This window comes from Amblyomma americanum, chromosome 6 (genome assembly GCF_052857255.1).
Source record: "Amblyomma americanum isolate KBUSLIRL-KWMA chromosome 6, ASM5285725v1, whole genome shotgun sequence".
Lineage (NCBI taxonomy): Eukaryota > Metazoa > Arthropoda > Arachnida > Ixodida > Ixodidae > Amblyomma > Amblyomma americanum.
In genome coordinates, this window is record NC_135502.1 from 36,600,347 (window position 1) to 36,612,853 (window position 12,507).

Sequence of the window (12,507 nt, forward strand, 5' to 3'; positions counted from 1 at the left end):
GTCCTGAAGTGTTGTTCAAGTACACCTGAAAGAATGGAGCACCTGTTCATGTTGAACTTTTGTACTTGTCACGTGCTTTTGGGAGAAAACACAGTAATGCACTTTTTTTTCTCCTTTTTGATAAAAGCTTAATCAGATTGTGTGTCATCTTTGTAAGCAGGCCTGATACAAGCAATCATAAAGGCACAATTGCATGGAAAGGCACTTTTCAGCCAGTGCTATTTCCTGAGGCAACCTTTTAAAATTGGAAAATAAACTGGCGAACCAGTGAACTTCTCTGGTGCCACTAAAATTTACACCTGGAACTGGCAATTATGGCAAGTTTGCAAGGATCTTTTTTTTACTGTTCCTTTTGTGAAGGTAATTATCATCCAAGTTTTCAAGCCATTTAATTTAACCACACTTGCATTCTGAGTGATTAAAAGCTACACAAGAGCGGCATACAGTATCTACTCATTCTAGCTGCTATTGAAACATCTGTACCACATTTATTTAGAACTTGTTTTCCTTCCATGAAAATTAATATTACAATAATGTTGTTTGTTTTCATATAGGGTTTCCGTTAAGAAGCGTTTCGAATAAGATACTTTCTTTCATAAAGAATGTATAACTGCAAGAATATTTTTTTCCCCGTTTCCTTCCAGATGTTGTAACAGAGGTGTTCAGGATTGGCTCCATCAAGCCTGGTGCTCTCCTTGTCGAGGCCTCAGTGGAATTTGAGGTCTGTGCTTTTTAGGCAATGTTTTGGTGTGGTTCTTCTACAGTGAATATTGACACCAGTGTGTTCATGCTTGTTTTGTCCCTTCTGTGATGCCATTGAATTGAAGCATGAATCGAAAAGGACACCGGGCTTGTTTATAGCACTCAGTGAGCTTCAGAGCAGAAATGGCAGTGTCTGACTGTACTGTCCAGGTTTTGAGACAATGCTTGTGAGCAGGTGCAGCCACAGATGCACATGAAGTCTGGCAACAAGAATGCAGGTTGGAGTCCACACATCCATTTATACAGCATTGCATGGTGGTGTCTCCATTTAGTCGTTGCCACACATGCATTTTGAGGACAGCATCAGGAGGCTCACCTAGATATTCATCATTGCTAGCCAGTATTCCAGCGTTCCTTGACATTGTGCAGTTAGCGAGCAGAAAAGGTCTCTCTTTTGTTTATTCCGTAACACAATAATCCTGCCATTTCAGAAGGCGTTGAAGTATAATTTACTTTCACTACAGTAATTGCTTACAGCTAATGAGAGATGTATAGCGATGACAAAAGCATTAAATATACAAGTGACCTGTATGTGGGCTTACCAGTTGTCTATTACTTCTTTCTAGAAGCTTAAATGGAGGCAAAATTACTGAAAGAGCAGTGAGCATCACCATTAAACACAACTGCATGCTGCTCTGTCTTCAGTACTAATCAGTGAATAGGTTTGTTGTTAAAATAACTGCACTCTGTTTCATCGTTCATGCACTACTGACTGCTTGCAGTAATAAAAATAAAGCTTTAACAGCGTGGTGAATGTAAAAGATTGCTCAAAAAATAATTGAGCAGTGGCTAAGCTTTAAAAGCAATGGTGGTGTCTTGTTGACTGGCCTAACACACTGATTCAGGAACATACACTGGCGAGTCCACCATTCGGTAGTGCCATTTTTGGGGGTATATTCTGCCGTAGGTATGTGCACGTAAGTAGCTGCTGACTTTTCACCAATTAACTCGCACGTCTAGCAACAATGCCAGATGCGAATGCCATCTCTGGAATGTAGCGCTCAAAAAGTCATTGGGCAAGAACCCATTTGCTAGTTTTAAACAAACTCATAAACTTTAAGGCACTTGGCGACAGGGCTTCAGTTCCTTGCATTCCTTGGAAGCTATGGTAATTGACGGACAACTTTTTCTTTACCAGAAAAAAAGCTACAAGGCTGACGAGTACCTGAGAACAATCATGGAGAACAAGGAACTGGAAGTCGCTGTGCAGCAGTGCATTGATGCTGCTGCACATGAGTACCAGCCCAAGACGCAGAAGAAGTTACTCAGGGTAAGCTCTCCATTTGGAAAAGCTTGAATAGCTCTGTTCGCTTTGCTAGCTTGAAACTATGTAAGACTGTGCAGTACATACCTTGCTACTGTCGTTCTAACGTGTAGGGGAGCTGAGAAAAGTGTATGTAGAAGTATATTAATGGCAAAGTATATGTTGTGCTAGGTTGGTCTTGTTTTGTGGGTATGCACTGAAAGAGTATCCCAGGAGAACTGCACTATTTCAATTTGCTAGCTTATTTTTGCCTTGTGCCACTGTATTTAAAGGTCAGTTGCTCAGTTGATCAGTCAGTTGGTCCATTGGTCGGTTGGTCCGTCAGTCCGTCAATCAGTCAGTCAAATTTTGTGAGAGTAATCACACAATCATTTCTAATACACTTAAAAATTTTTATGCAAATACATCAAGAAATATAAACTTTTTGCTCAGAGCCCCCTAATGCGACAAAGACACATGGGCCCCAATAGGCTGTGTGCATTTTCACCTCCTCAATTGTCCACACAGCAAGTTTCCATGTTAATGAGGTGTAAATACGTTGTTGAAGCTAGCCTCTAATAAAACTATCCATAATTTGTGTTGTCCATATTAACAGGGGTCGTATTAACCAGGCACGAGTGCATAGCTTGAACTAAAGCAGACAGCATGCTGCTTGTGTGTGCATTGTGGGAAGCATTTTCTGAAAGCTTTTAACTAGAGGTGTATGAATATCAGATTTTTGGTTGCGAAGTACTGCGTGGCACTTCGTTTTGTGCTCCAACCCACAAGCGCACCACAGTGGCTCATGATAGCTGTCAGCGCGTTAGTCATTCATCGCACTAGTCACGTGCGATCCCTCACAGCCAATTCTACAGGGAAAGAGCAAGTTAAAAGGCTACAGAAAGGGGTGCTTGGGCTTGGCTTTAAAATGCTTGCACTATGTAGAGTGCAGGCCACCGAGCGTCCATGCCACGTACGAGACCTCGAAAAGCGAGCGGGAAATTTACAATACATTTGTAAAAATTGCCGCTTTTCCGCCTCGCAGTGATGCGCAGTGCTGGGCTTTCGCGCAAAAAACTGGCATACGACATCACGTTGTGCAAGTGCAGTCAGCAGCCGGGGGTTATCATTGGTTCACAGTGCCAAATTCTTTCAGACGTCACGTGCTGCCACGGCCGCGGCCATTCCGCACGCGCTGCAGCCAGCGAAGGTATAGGAGGGGTCAGGTACATTGGGCTGGTGGAGGAGCGCCGCCGTTTTGGCGTGCGAGAGGAGAGGGAAAGGCGCAAAGATGCGGAAGTTCAAATTTTGTCTGCATATAGCTCAGCTTCCACAAAACGCATTAATAGAATTTTTTCTGGAGGATAATTATGAAGTGGCATCTTTTAAGATCCTGGACATATCGCAACTTTATTGAGAGCCGCTTTCTGGGTCCCTTTAACTCATGTGACAAGTGCAAGATACTACTGCCATTTTGAAATGTCGCAATGTTTAGCCGTGAGTTCAGATGAACAAGAAATTTGTGATTCCTGAATGTTCAGGAGGTTTTAATAGTGAAAGTGCGGTGTGAATTGAATAGTGAATACTATTTGCAAACTGTTCAAAGTTTTCATTATTTTCACACCTCTACTTTTAACACATAGCTCGGAACAACTGGCACATCATTGTGCAGCGACAAACTCAGTGTGGGCTTAAAGTAACACTTTTCATGAAAAAGTCGTGCTCATTAATTGCAGCAGTACTATTAACATTCTTATCTCTTGCTCAAATTTTAGGCCGCATTCTTCGGGAAGTCATTTGTACAAACCATGAACCCAAACAGTTTTGTGGAAACTTGTCGGCTGTTGCGGGTTCTGAACGCTGTGAGGGATCACATGGTCGGATTACCTCTGACCTACCTGCAGTATCCTTTGGGCCTTATGTTTGTTTCATTGATTGAAATTGTTGAGGTAAGTGGAAGCGGTTTCCATGTTTTCAATTTCTGTAGCTGCGTCTTAGAAGGGCAGCTCAGTCCTGCTGCCGTTGCTGCCGTTGCTGTCGTAAATAGCCTTCAATGGCTATAGTTGGTCCACATCACTCACCCAGCAGCACTGGCAGTGTATGGTTAACAGCACACAGATCAATGGGGCATACCTCTTCACGAGCTGTAACCAGTTGAAAGGTGCAGCTGATAACAGAAATAATTTGCGCACTATTCCATGTGTGCTAACATTCACTTTGTGAAAATGCTGCTTTTGCGACATTTTTTGATGTTGAAGAAATTTGCGATTGTGGGAGAAATTGGAGAACCTTGTCTTGGTTATTGGTAACACATTGCAGGAAATGTTTCGTGAGCACCTCTAGTTCCTGGTCGTTCCTTTACAGTCGCCACGATGAAATTAGCAAGTTGCAGTTTCATGTCAAGGTGGTATGACTGGATTCAGTTATAGATTTTATGCTGCTTCATAGCGTTCGAAACAAGGCAGAAAAAGAAGTCATTTTAGTACCTAGAAGAAAGTTCTCACTGCTCCAGAAGGTTTATTGAAGTTAATGTTATAAGTGCCATCAGCGTGCAGTAATTTGAACTTTTTGGTCCACTCGCCATAATTTCATTATTGGGAGTTTGAATAGCTGGAACTCACAAGACCTAGTTGTTTTTCACAAGCATTAGGTCGTACTTAGAGACACTTAGTTATTTGCAAGCTTGTTTTTAAATTAATTTTGTGTATTTGATTACCTATGTTCTTCTGCAATGCCACTGTGCTCTTCTACACACGTGTAACTTTAGCATTCGATTACAGCTTCTTTTTTTTTTTGCGGAGAGCATTTTATACTTTTTTTACTGAGACGCATTGCTCGTGGAAGTTAAAAGAAGCAAGAAGATTGGATATGATGATGTAGTGGCTGAGGCCTTTAATGCTGCCACGTAATAATCAGGACCATGTCATGACTGTATGACTAAATTGCTGCTCCATTCAGCACTATCAGGGTATTTTGCAGGAAGATTAAACTTTACCTTATCCAAATTTGCCTGGGCTATTTGTCTTCCTGCTTTCAACATGGAAGCTGTATTCTCTTTGTGCAGTGCTGTACAAGAAAGTAAGAGTCTGAATTGACCAAAAGCAGCATTTAGATTAGATTGTTTAGAGATTCATTGTAGGTGTAATGCATTAACTGAAATTAGGGAATCTTAATTTCTGGAAGAGCAATTTATTTTGAGCTGTTCATTGCCTTCTCTGAATCTCTTTAGCATGAGTTAGGTTAATATTAAAGAAAATTTGTTTTAATTGTGAGGAGTTAAAATTAATGAGAGCTTTTTTTTTTAATACACTTGATAGGACAGAAGTGTCAGCTCGAATAAACCAGCAGTTCAAGTTAAGCAAGTTCAGTTTGCGGAAACACCACTAGTATAATAGTTTTTATACATTATGTCACTGATACTTTAACCTGTTACATTAGCTAGGTAATCTGATTTTTAAATTACTTTTAATTTGAAGTATCTGGCGCCCTCTGCTGTTGTATAAACTCAATGAAACTGTACAGCATAGAGCGCCCTTGAATGATAGCGCTGGTTGAAGCAGCCGTGTACACATTCTTGGGGGGTTTGTAGCCAGCATGAGATTTTTACCATACATGCCTCATTGCATGTGCTAAGAAAAGCATTTTCTTTCACATACCTGAGTATCCTTGACTGCTTTTGTCCAAAGGCTTCAGTGCTTGTCGGTCGATGTTTTGCTGGACCGGTTGGTTCTGCGGCAGCACTATTACCTAGCGCTCAAGATCGCCAAGTTCCTTCGCCTGCAGGAACCAGAGGGCGCCAGCCGTATTCTGGCACACTGGGCGTGCTACAAGGTGACTCAGCTTGACTGGACATCGAACGCTTTAGCTTTGTTAGCAGCATACTCCTGGCCCTCATCCCTGTTCTTGTTGTTCCGCACTCCTACTTGGATAGGAACCAAAATATGCCCGAGACTAACTTTCTGCAGCATAAAATTTAAAATCCCGTGAACCGAGAACAAAGAAGACACGAAATTCTGTGGGAGAAATCAAGTAATGCTTCACAATGCACTTCATATTATATTTAGAACCAAAGTAAGAATATAGTGCAATTTTTTTCCCCTGAGATTTTCAATGTAGTTAAACTATCTTTGCTGGCAGGCTTAACAGCTGCTAGGAGAAGCCAGCTTCTTCATTACCTTGGAGGCAAATCATGCGATCCCTAAGTGCAAAATAGAAGGTGGCTATGGCTGTGCGGGTATTTTAGAAATAGAAGGCTCTGAAAGAGTTTTACTGGAGTAGGGAAAATGAAGAAGTGCAAAAAAGCACAGGGCTGGGCATCTTGAACTGAGTAGCGGCAGCATAGCGGTGTTGGCGGCTGGTGCTGTGTGGAAGGCTGCATGCATTAAAGTAGTGAAGGCTTGATTGTGGCATGCACATCTGAAGCGTTGCCTATTAAATAAAATTGACATGTCCACTTCCATATTATAGAATGCTTCTGCATTTTTCAGGGTAGCTCTCGGCTATATTTGGTCTGAACAGTTTGAGACAATTTTATTTTTCTTTTAAATTCTCCTTATTTCTCAAACTCCCCCTAGCATTTTATTCATGCAGGTAAAGTAAATTAGTAATTTTTCTATTATATGGTCGTTTATACTGCTATCTGCAGCAACAATTGCATAAAAAAAATGATGTGGGTGCTAACACACGATTCCGTAAAAAGTGCCTGGATCCACGCTTTCATGCGGAATCGGCAGAAGCTAAGGGCCTTAATTATGCCACTTTTATTTTCATTTTCTAATGCACCGTTGTTGTCTGTTGAATAATTACGGCAGTCAAAAATATTGAGTGAGAGGAACAAATGCTGTAACATGTTTTTCGACAATTCCCCCAGGCATTATTTCCCTCATTTAAAATTTTTGTAGACTACTCTGTGTGAACCAGTATTTAACTCATCGCCTTGCTAGTACTAGTGGAGTGTTCTCTTCACGTTCTGTCTTCTGTTTCACAGGTAGCCCAGCTGCACATTCCCACAGATGAAGTTGCGAAAGCCATTTCAGAAAAACTGGCTTCATCGCCCGGCATCCTTTACTCGGAGATAGCCAGGAAAGCAGTGGATTGTGGAAGGCAGGACCTGGCCATCAAGGTGGGCTGGCTTGGACAATCTTGTATTGTGGCAGACACCGAGCTGAGGAGCACTGCTTCACACTGTCTGACACTGTAGAAAAGAGGGAACTTTTGGATGTGGTCTGGGTCTTCAGTTTTTCAGGAGCAGCAGATGGTTATAACCAATTCGTTACCAAAGTTGGGGAATTTTAAATTTGAAGTTATTTATTCACTTTGCCCCTTGCTGGTGCTGACATCCCTTATCTGTGTTTATTTTTATGCATAAATGAATTATAGGCCTTGCACGCCAGCTGCAAATTGTTAAATGGAAAGTGCAGATGCAAGTGTGGTTGAAAACACACGCTTGCTTCTGCTCTTTGTGGCAACACTTTTGTGTCCACACTGCAGAGCTCGCCTGCAAAGCAATAAAGACATTCCATGTCTTTAAAAGTGTGCACTGGACACTGTTAATTTTCACATTTTTCACATTGTGTACAACTTACAAAAAATTGGCCCCATGAATCGTTTTGACAAAATGTCAGCCATTAATTATAAAAAAAAGTCCTCTATCTCCAGCTTCTGTCCACAATGGCTATCACTGGTGATGGTCATAAAATAACTGCCGGTTTTGTTTTTTCAGCAATTGTGCCGCTGTGGCTTTTCAATATTAGGGCGGTGAACAACACCCAACGGTAATGGCGGGGGACATGACATTGTAAAGAAACCAGCTGCACTCACTTTGCTGTTAGTATAGAGCCTTGCTTTACAGCTGCTGTGCGCATTTGAAGCGTCTACCTAGCTATTTTCCTAGGGGACGTGCCAGGCTCATGTGTGTTTGTTCATATTGGGGTGAAGTCTGTATTTTTGGTCACACACTATTTTTATGATCCGTTTCTTGTGGCAGCTTTTGCTTGTTTTTCTGGCTCTGTTCATGGTCAAGAAGCTCCAGAAAAGCAAAGATTGGCACTTTATGACAGTGGATATGCTTCAACTACCCAATTAGTTTCTGGATCTCGTTTGCCGTGCACCCTTCGTGTATTTCATAAGCATTATTGCTCTGAGCTTTCACAGTGTAATAAGGCTTTAACTGCATTTGGAAGCTTTTTTTTTCATGTGTTTATTGTGCCTATCTTCTGTATTTTTTGTTTTTTGCAGTAAAGAGTACTTTATGAAATTAGAATGCACACGTACATTGAATTTGAATGGTGCATGTGGTTATGTTGATGAAAAATCATTAGAAGAGTTAAATTGACTTCATTGTCTGTACTGTGGATCGCTAGTTAAGTGTGCTGCTATGCAAAGACATTACAAGCTAGTATTTCACCAAGTAGAGGTAATTGTTGTGGACAGCTGCAGCTGTGCACGTTAAACATGATACACAACGTTGAAGTAATCTACAACACCATGTATACTGTAGGCTATAGGTGCCCCCAAACATTTAGAAGCAGTCTGAAAAGCTATGGTGAGGGATATTATGCACCAAACCTGATTTGTGGATATGAAGCATGCAATGTTGCTGGGCTACTATAGGCAATGCCAGCCCTCTCTGTTTCTGTCACCTGTATGAGTGGTTCTTGAAATTGTGAATGAGAAGTTATTGCTGGCATTGCTGCCATTATGAGCACATTATGAGCCTAAATTTCGCATTCTGGGTCAAGGACTCAAACTTTTCAGTATATATTTGCCTGTCCTCATTGCTTTGTCAGAAAGCATTTCTGGCAAGTCCAGCCGCAAGAAAACATGCTATACAGCCAAATACAGTACTCAAGAGCAAAAACGAAGCACTGCATAATTTTTCATGTCCTCACTGCTGCACCAGAAGGCATTGTTAGCATGGCCAGCTGTTCACACATGCAATGAAAGCAGATTGCACCGTATAGTATCAAGAGCAGCATTGAACAGCAGGTTGAGGACTGTAATCTGGGGTGTGATCAGTTCATGGCAGCAGTGTTCACAACTCAGCCAGAAGCGGACACATGCACACTCATTCAGCATAAAACTGGAAGAGTTGTGCTAGTCATCAGAGAGACAGTGGTTAAAATGTGGCAAATGTGCAAGCCACTTTTATAACTGCAGTAGCACATAAACAACATGACATCAAAAACCTTGCTCAGGGATCCCATGCATGAGGTTCTCGATTCATTCTAGGGAAGCAATATTTTTCTCATCTGCTTGAGCACATTTGACAGCTGTCCTCCCACAATCATTATATTCTCAAAGTATAGTGTTGCAGAATGCTAATTAAAGATTAAACTCTTTCCGGCAAGCTGGCCATGGACTTAGTTTAAAAGCAGCACTTTGACTGCATAAGGTGCGATAGTTGGTTCTCATGAAACGTGCAGCGTAATCCAAGACTCACATTTAAAAGAAGAAACGAATGTTGATACACAGCGCATCCTAACAATTATACTTTTATTTCACTGGCAAGTTTATATTAAAAGAAGAGCGAGAGAGAGAACCTAAACGAGAAAATTTTCCTAAGTGTCTAGTACTAAATTTAGTTTTTTTTTTTCCTGCTATAATTTGGGAGCAGGTATGCATTTACACGCAATTTCTCTAAACTAAAATTTCAGTCAAATGCCATGTATCTTCTTGTGTTCTTTTTTTTTTTTTCAGTGTATACCTCGTATTATCCTGCATGCTTCATGTACTTTGAACTTGTATTTTCCTTGAATGCTCGTTCATAACCTTCGGTCAGTTCCTGTAAATTCACTATTTAATAATTCAGATTCCTCATGGGGAAGCAAACATGGCCATCATACATGATTAGCATATGTTGCTGATACAGTCGAACCCGGATATATCGAATTCGACGGGGATCGGAAAATAGTTCGATATAGCGAAAATTCGATATACAGATATAGGCCAAAAAAGCACTCGCGATCATAAAAAATTGTGGCTTACCAATTGGAACAGCCACGAATCACATAGCATGTGTACACAATATGAAAGCGCTTTATTTCACGGAAAAAAAATCGCTTATTTTGGGCTGGTTTTTTTTTTGGGAAATGAAGTTTAAAACACTAGTTTCAATCTTCTCGAGACTGTCTAGGTGCGAGAGCCCAGTGCCTTCCATTTCGCCGCAACAGCGCCGAATCAGGCTGAACGCTGACGCCAGTTCAGTGGCTGTGCACTGACGCGTTTCTTCGAAAACACAGTTGCCCTCGTTGTCGCTGGAATCGCTGTCTTGAACGCCAGCTATTCCGGCCACAATGTCCTCATCAGCGAGGTCGGCTACTGCTTGAACTTCGCTGTCAGCGTTAATGAAATCATCAACAGTAACTTCGGGCGGGACGGTGCTGGAAAAATTGGACAAGTCGCGGAACGCGTCCTCCAAGCACTCATCGTCATCTAAAGCTTCCGGACATTCATCTCTGGCCAAAACAGTTGGCTACTGTGGCCTGCTTCACGTCGCCCCAAGCGCCGGTAATCATCTGGATCGCGCCAAGCAGGTCAATCTTGAGATCGGTTCCCATGCGGAGGTTTATGAGGAGCCGTTGAATAAGTCGCTTCCGATAGTCTACCTTGAATGCCTTTATGATACCCTGGTCGAGGGGCTGCAGTCTCGCTGTGGTGTTCGGCGGGAGAAACTTCAATTCGATGTGCTGCAGCTTGCAAGTTGTTTGATGGGCCGAACAGTTGTCTACCAGAAACCAAACTCGGCGGCCCGACTTGCCCAACTCAGCTTCCCAAGCCTGCAGCCATTCAACAAAAAGTTGACGTGTCATCCAGGCCTTCCTATTACAGCCATAGCGGATGGGAAGCTGTTTACAGTTCTTGAAGCAGCGCGGTGACTTGCTCTTCCCGATCACGAATGGCCGTAGCTTGCACGAGCCGTCCATGTTGGCTGCAAGCAGCACCGACACATGCACTTTGCTCATTTTACCACCGTGGCATGTGGTTCCACGAAGAGCGAGTGTCTTATTTGGCAACATTTGCCAAAAGAGACCAGTTTCGTCTGCATTAAAGATTTCTGCAGGCGAAAACTTCTCAGTGATCTTCGGCCACTCCTCAGAAAGCCACTGCTGCATCTCCTGGCTGCTGACAGCCCCACTTTCGCCTGAAATGGCCTTTCCTACAATGCCGTGGCGGTTTTTAAACCGTTGCAGCCATCCAGTGCCACCGCAAAAGTTCTCTTCGCCAAGAGCCGTAGCAAACCATTTGGCCTTTTCGATTAAGGTCAGGCCATCCACGGGAATATTTTTCGCTCGGATTTCAAGAAACCACGTGTAGAGTGCCTTCTCCACTTTGTCAAAAGCAGCAGGGCGCACACGACACGCTCCCGAGCGACTTTCCTCACCTGCTTTAAGCTAGATGTCCTGCTTGTTTTTTAACAATGTACTTAAAGTACTCCGCGGAATGCCGAATGCGTCTGCCACGGAGGACTTCTTTTCTCCATTCTCGACACGCCGGATTACTTCAAGCTTTCTTGCAAAGTCCAGATTCTTCCTCTTTTTTATGTCCGCGGATGCCATAGCTCACCAGATGACTGCAATCACACACGTTACACACGGCACGTTGAAACAGAGGTACGCACAACAACACGCACGATGTGCAGATGGAGCAGTCCGAGCGAAGCCTGTTCGAGCGACAGTCAACGGGGCTGCGAAGGAACGACAAAGGGAAAAGAAAGAAGAGAGCGGGGAAAAAGATCGGCGGAATATGCCGTCGAAGGCGCTATGTTCGTTTTTTGAGCCCTCTCTGGCTCTCTCGTCTCCCCTGGCCCACGAGCGACCGTGCCGACCCTTCACTCTCTCGCTCTCCCTTTTCCCAGGAAGCGTGGCTTGGAAACGTCGCCGCGTCTCCATGCCGCGCACTCTCTTCGATGAGCTCCAATGCCCTTGGCCAATGCACACGCCGGCGGTAGAGGAGGAGCGAGAGAGCTCGCGCCGGTGGGGCACAAGAACGGGGGAAAGGCTCTGCGTCTCCGTCGCTATGCGACGGCTGCGCATGCGCAGAGGAGGAGCCTGCTGACTGACTCTGCGGAAAAGTTTACCTCTCAGGACCGGACACGAATGTCTTTGGGAAAAGCGCACCTTCCAGGGGCGCGGCGCAGCGCGCCGTTCGACATATCGAATGTCCAACGAAAATGGAATTCGATATACTACGCAATTGTCCTATACTTTTACATAGTATTTTCAAGGGGGTAATCTGTGTGTTCGATATAGCCAATAATTCGAAATATGCGGGTTCGATATATCCGGGTTCGACTGTACATTACAGGTCATTATCTCTACACTGTTTAGATCAGGACCTACTGAACTACATACCTGCACAGATAGCAGAGTTCTATGGAGCTTTGTCCACCAACTTTCATTACCTTTTTGGCCGCTGAGGGTGCACGGTTGCCATGTTCATCTGCTATGATGATGATTGTCATCATCTGATATTTTTGTGCGGGCAATTTAAGTACATTTACT

General features: G+C 43.2%; 1 protein-coding gene across 1 annotated transcript in view; it reads left to right on the top strand.

The window, feature by feature from the left end:
- LOC144136611 (vacuolar protein sorting-associated protein 16 homolog) overlaps positions 1–12,507 on the top strand; it is a 46,560-nt gene that overhangs the window by 17,729 nt on the left and 16,324 nt on the right. The window contains exons 11-15 of the mRNA XM_077669093.1: positions 645–721; positions 1,901–2,032; positions 3,781–3,908; positions 5,692–5,836; positions 6,993–7,127. Coding sequence (XP_077525219.1) covers positions 645–721; positions 1,901–2,032; positions 3,781–3,908; positions 5,692–5,836; positions 6,993–7,127 — 617 coding nt within the window. The remainder of the gene's footprint in view (positions 1–644; positions 722–1,900; positions 2,033–3,780; positions 3,909–5,691; positions 5,837–6,992; positions 7,128–12,507) is intronic.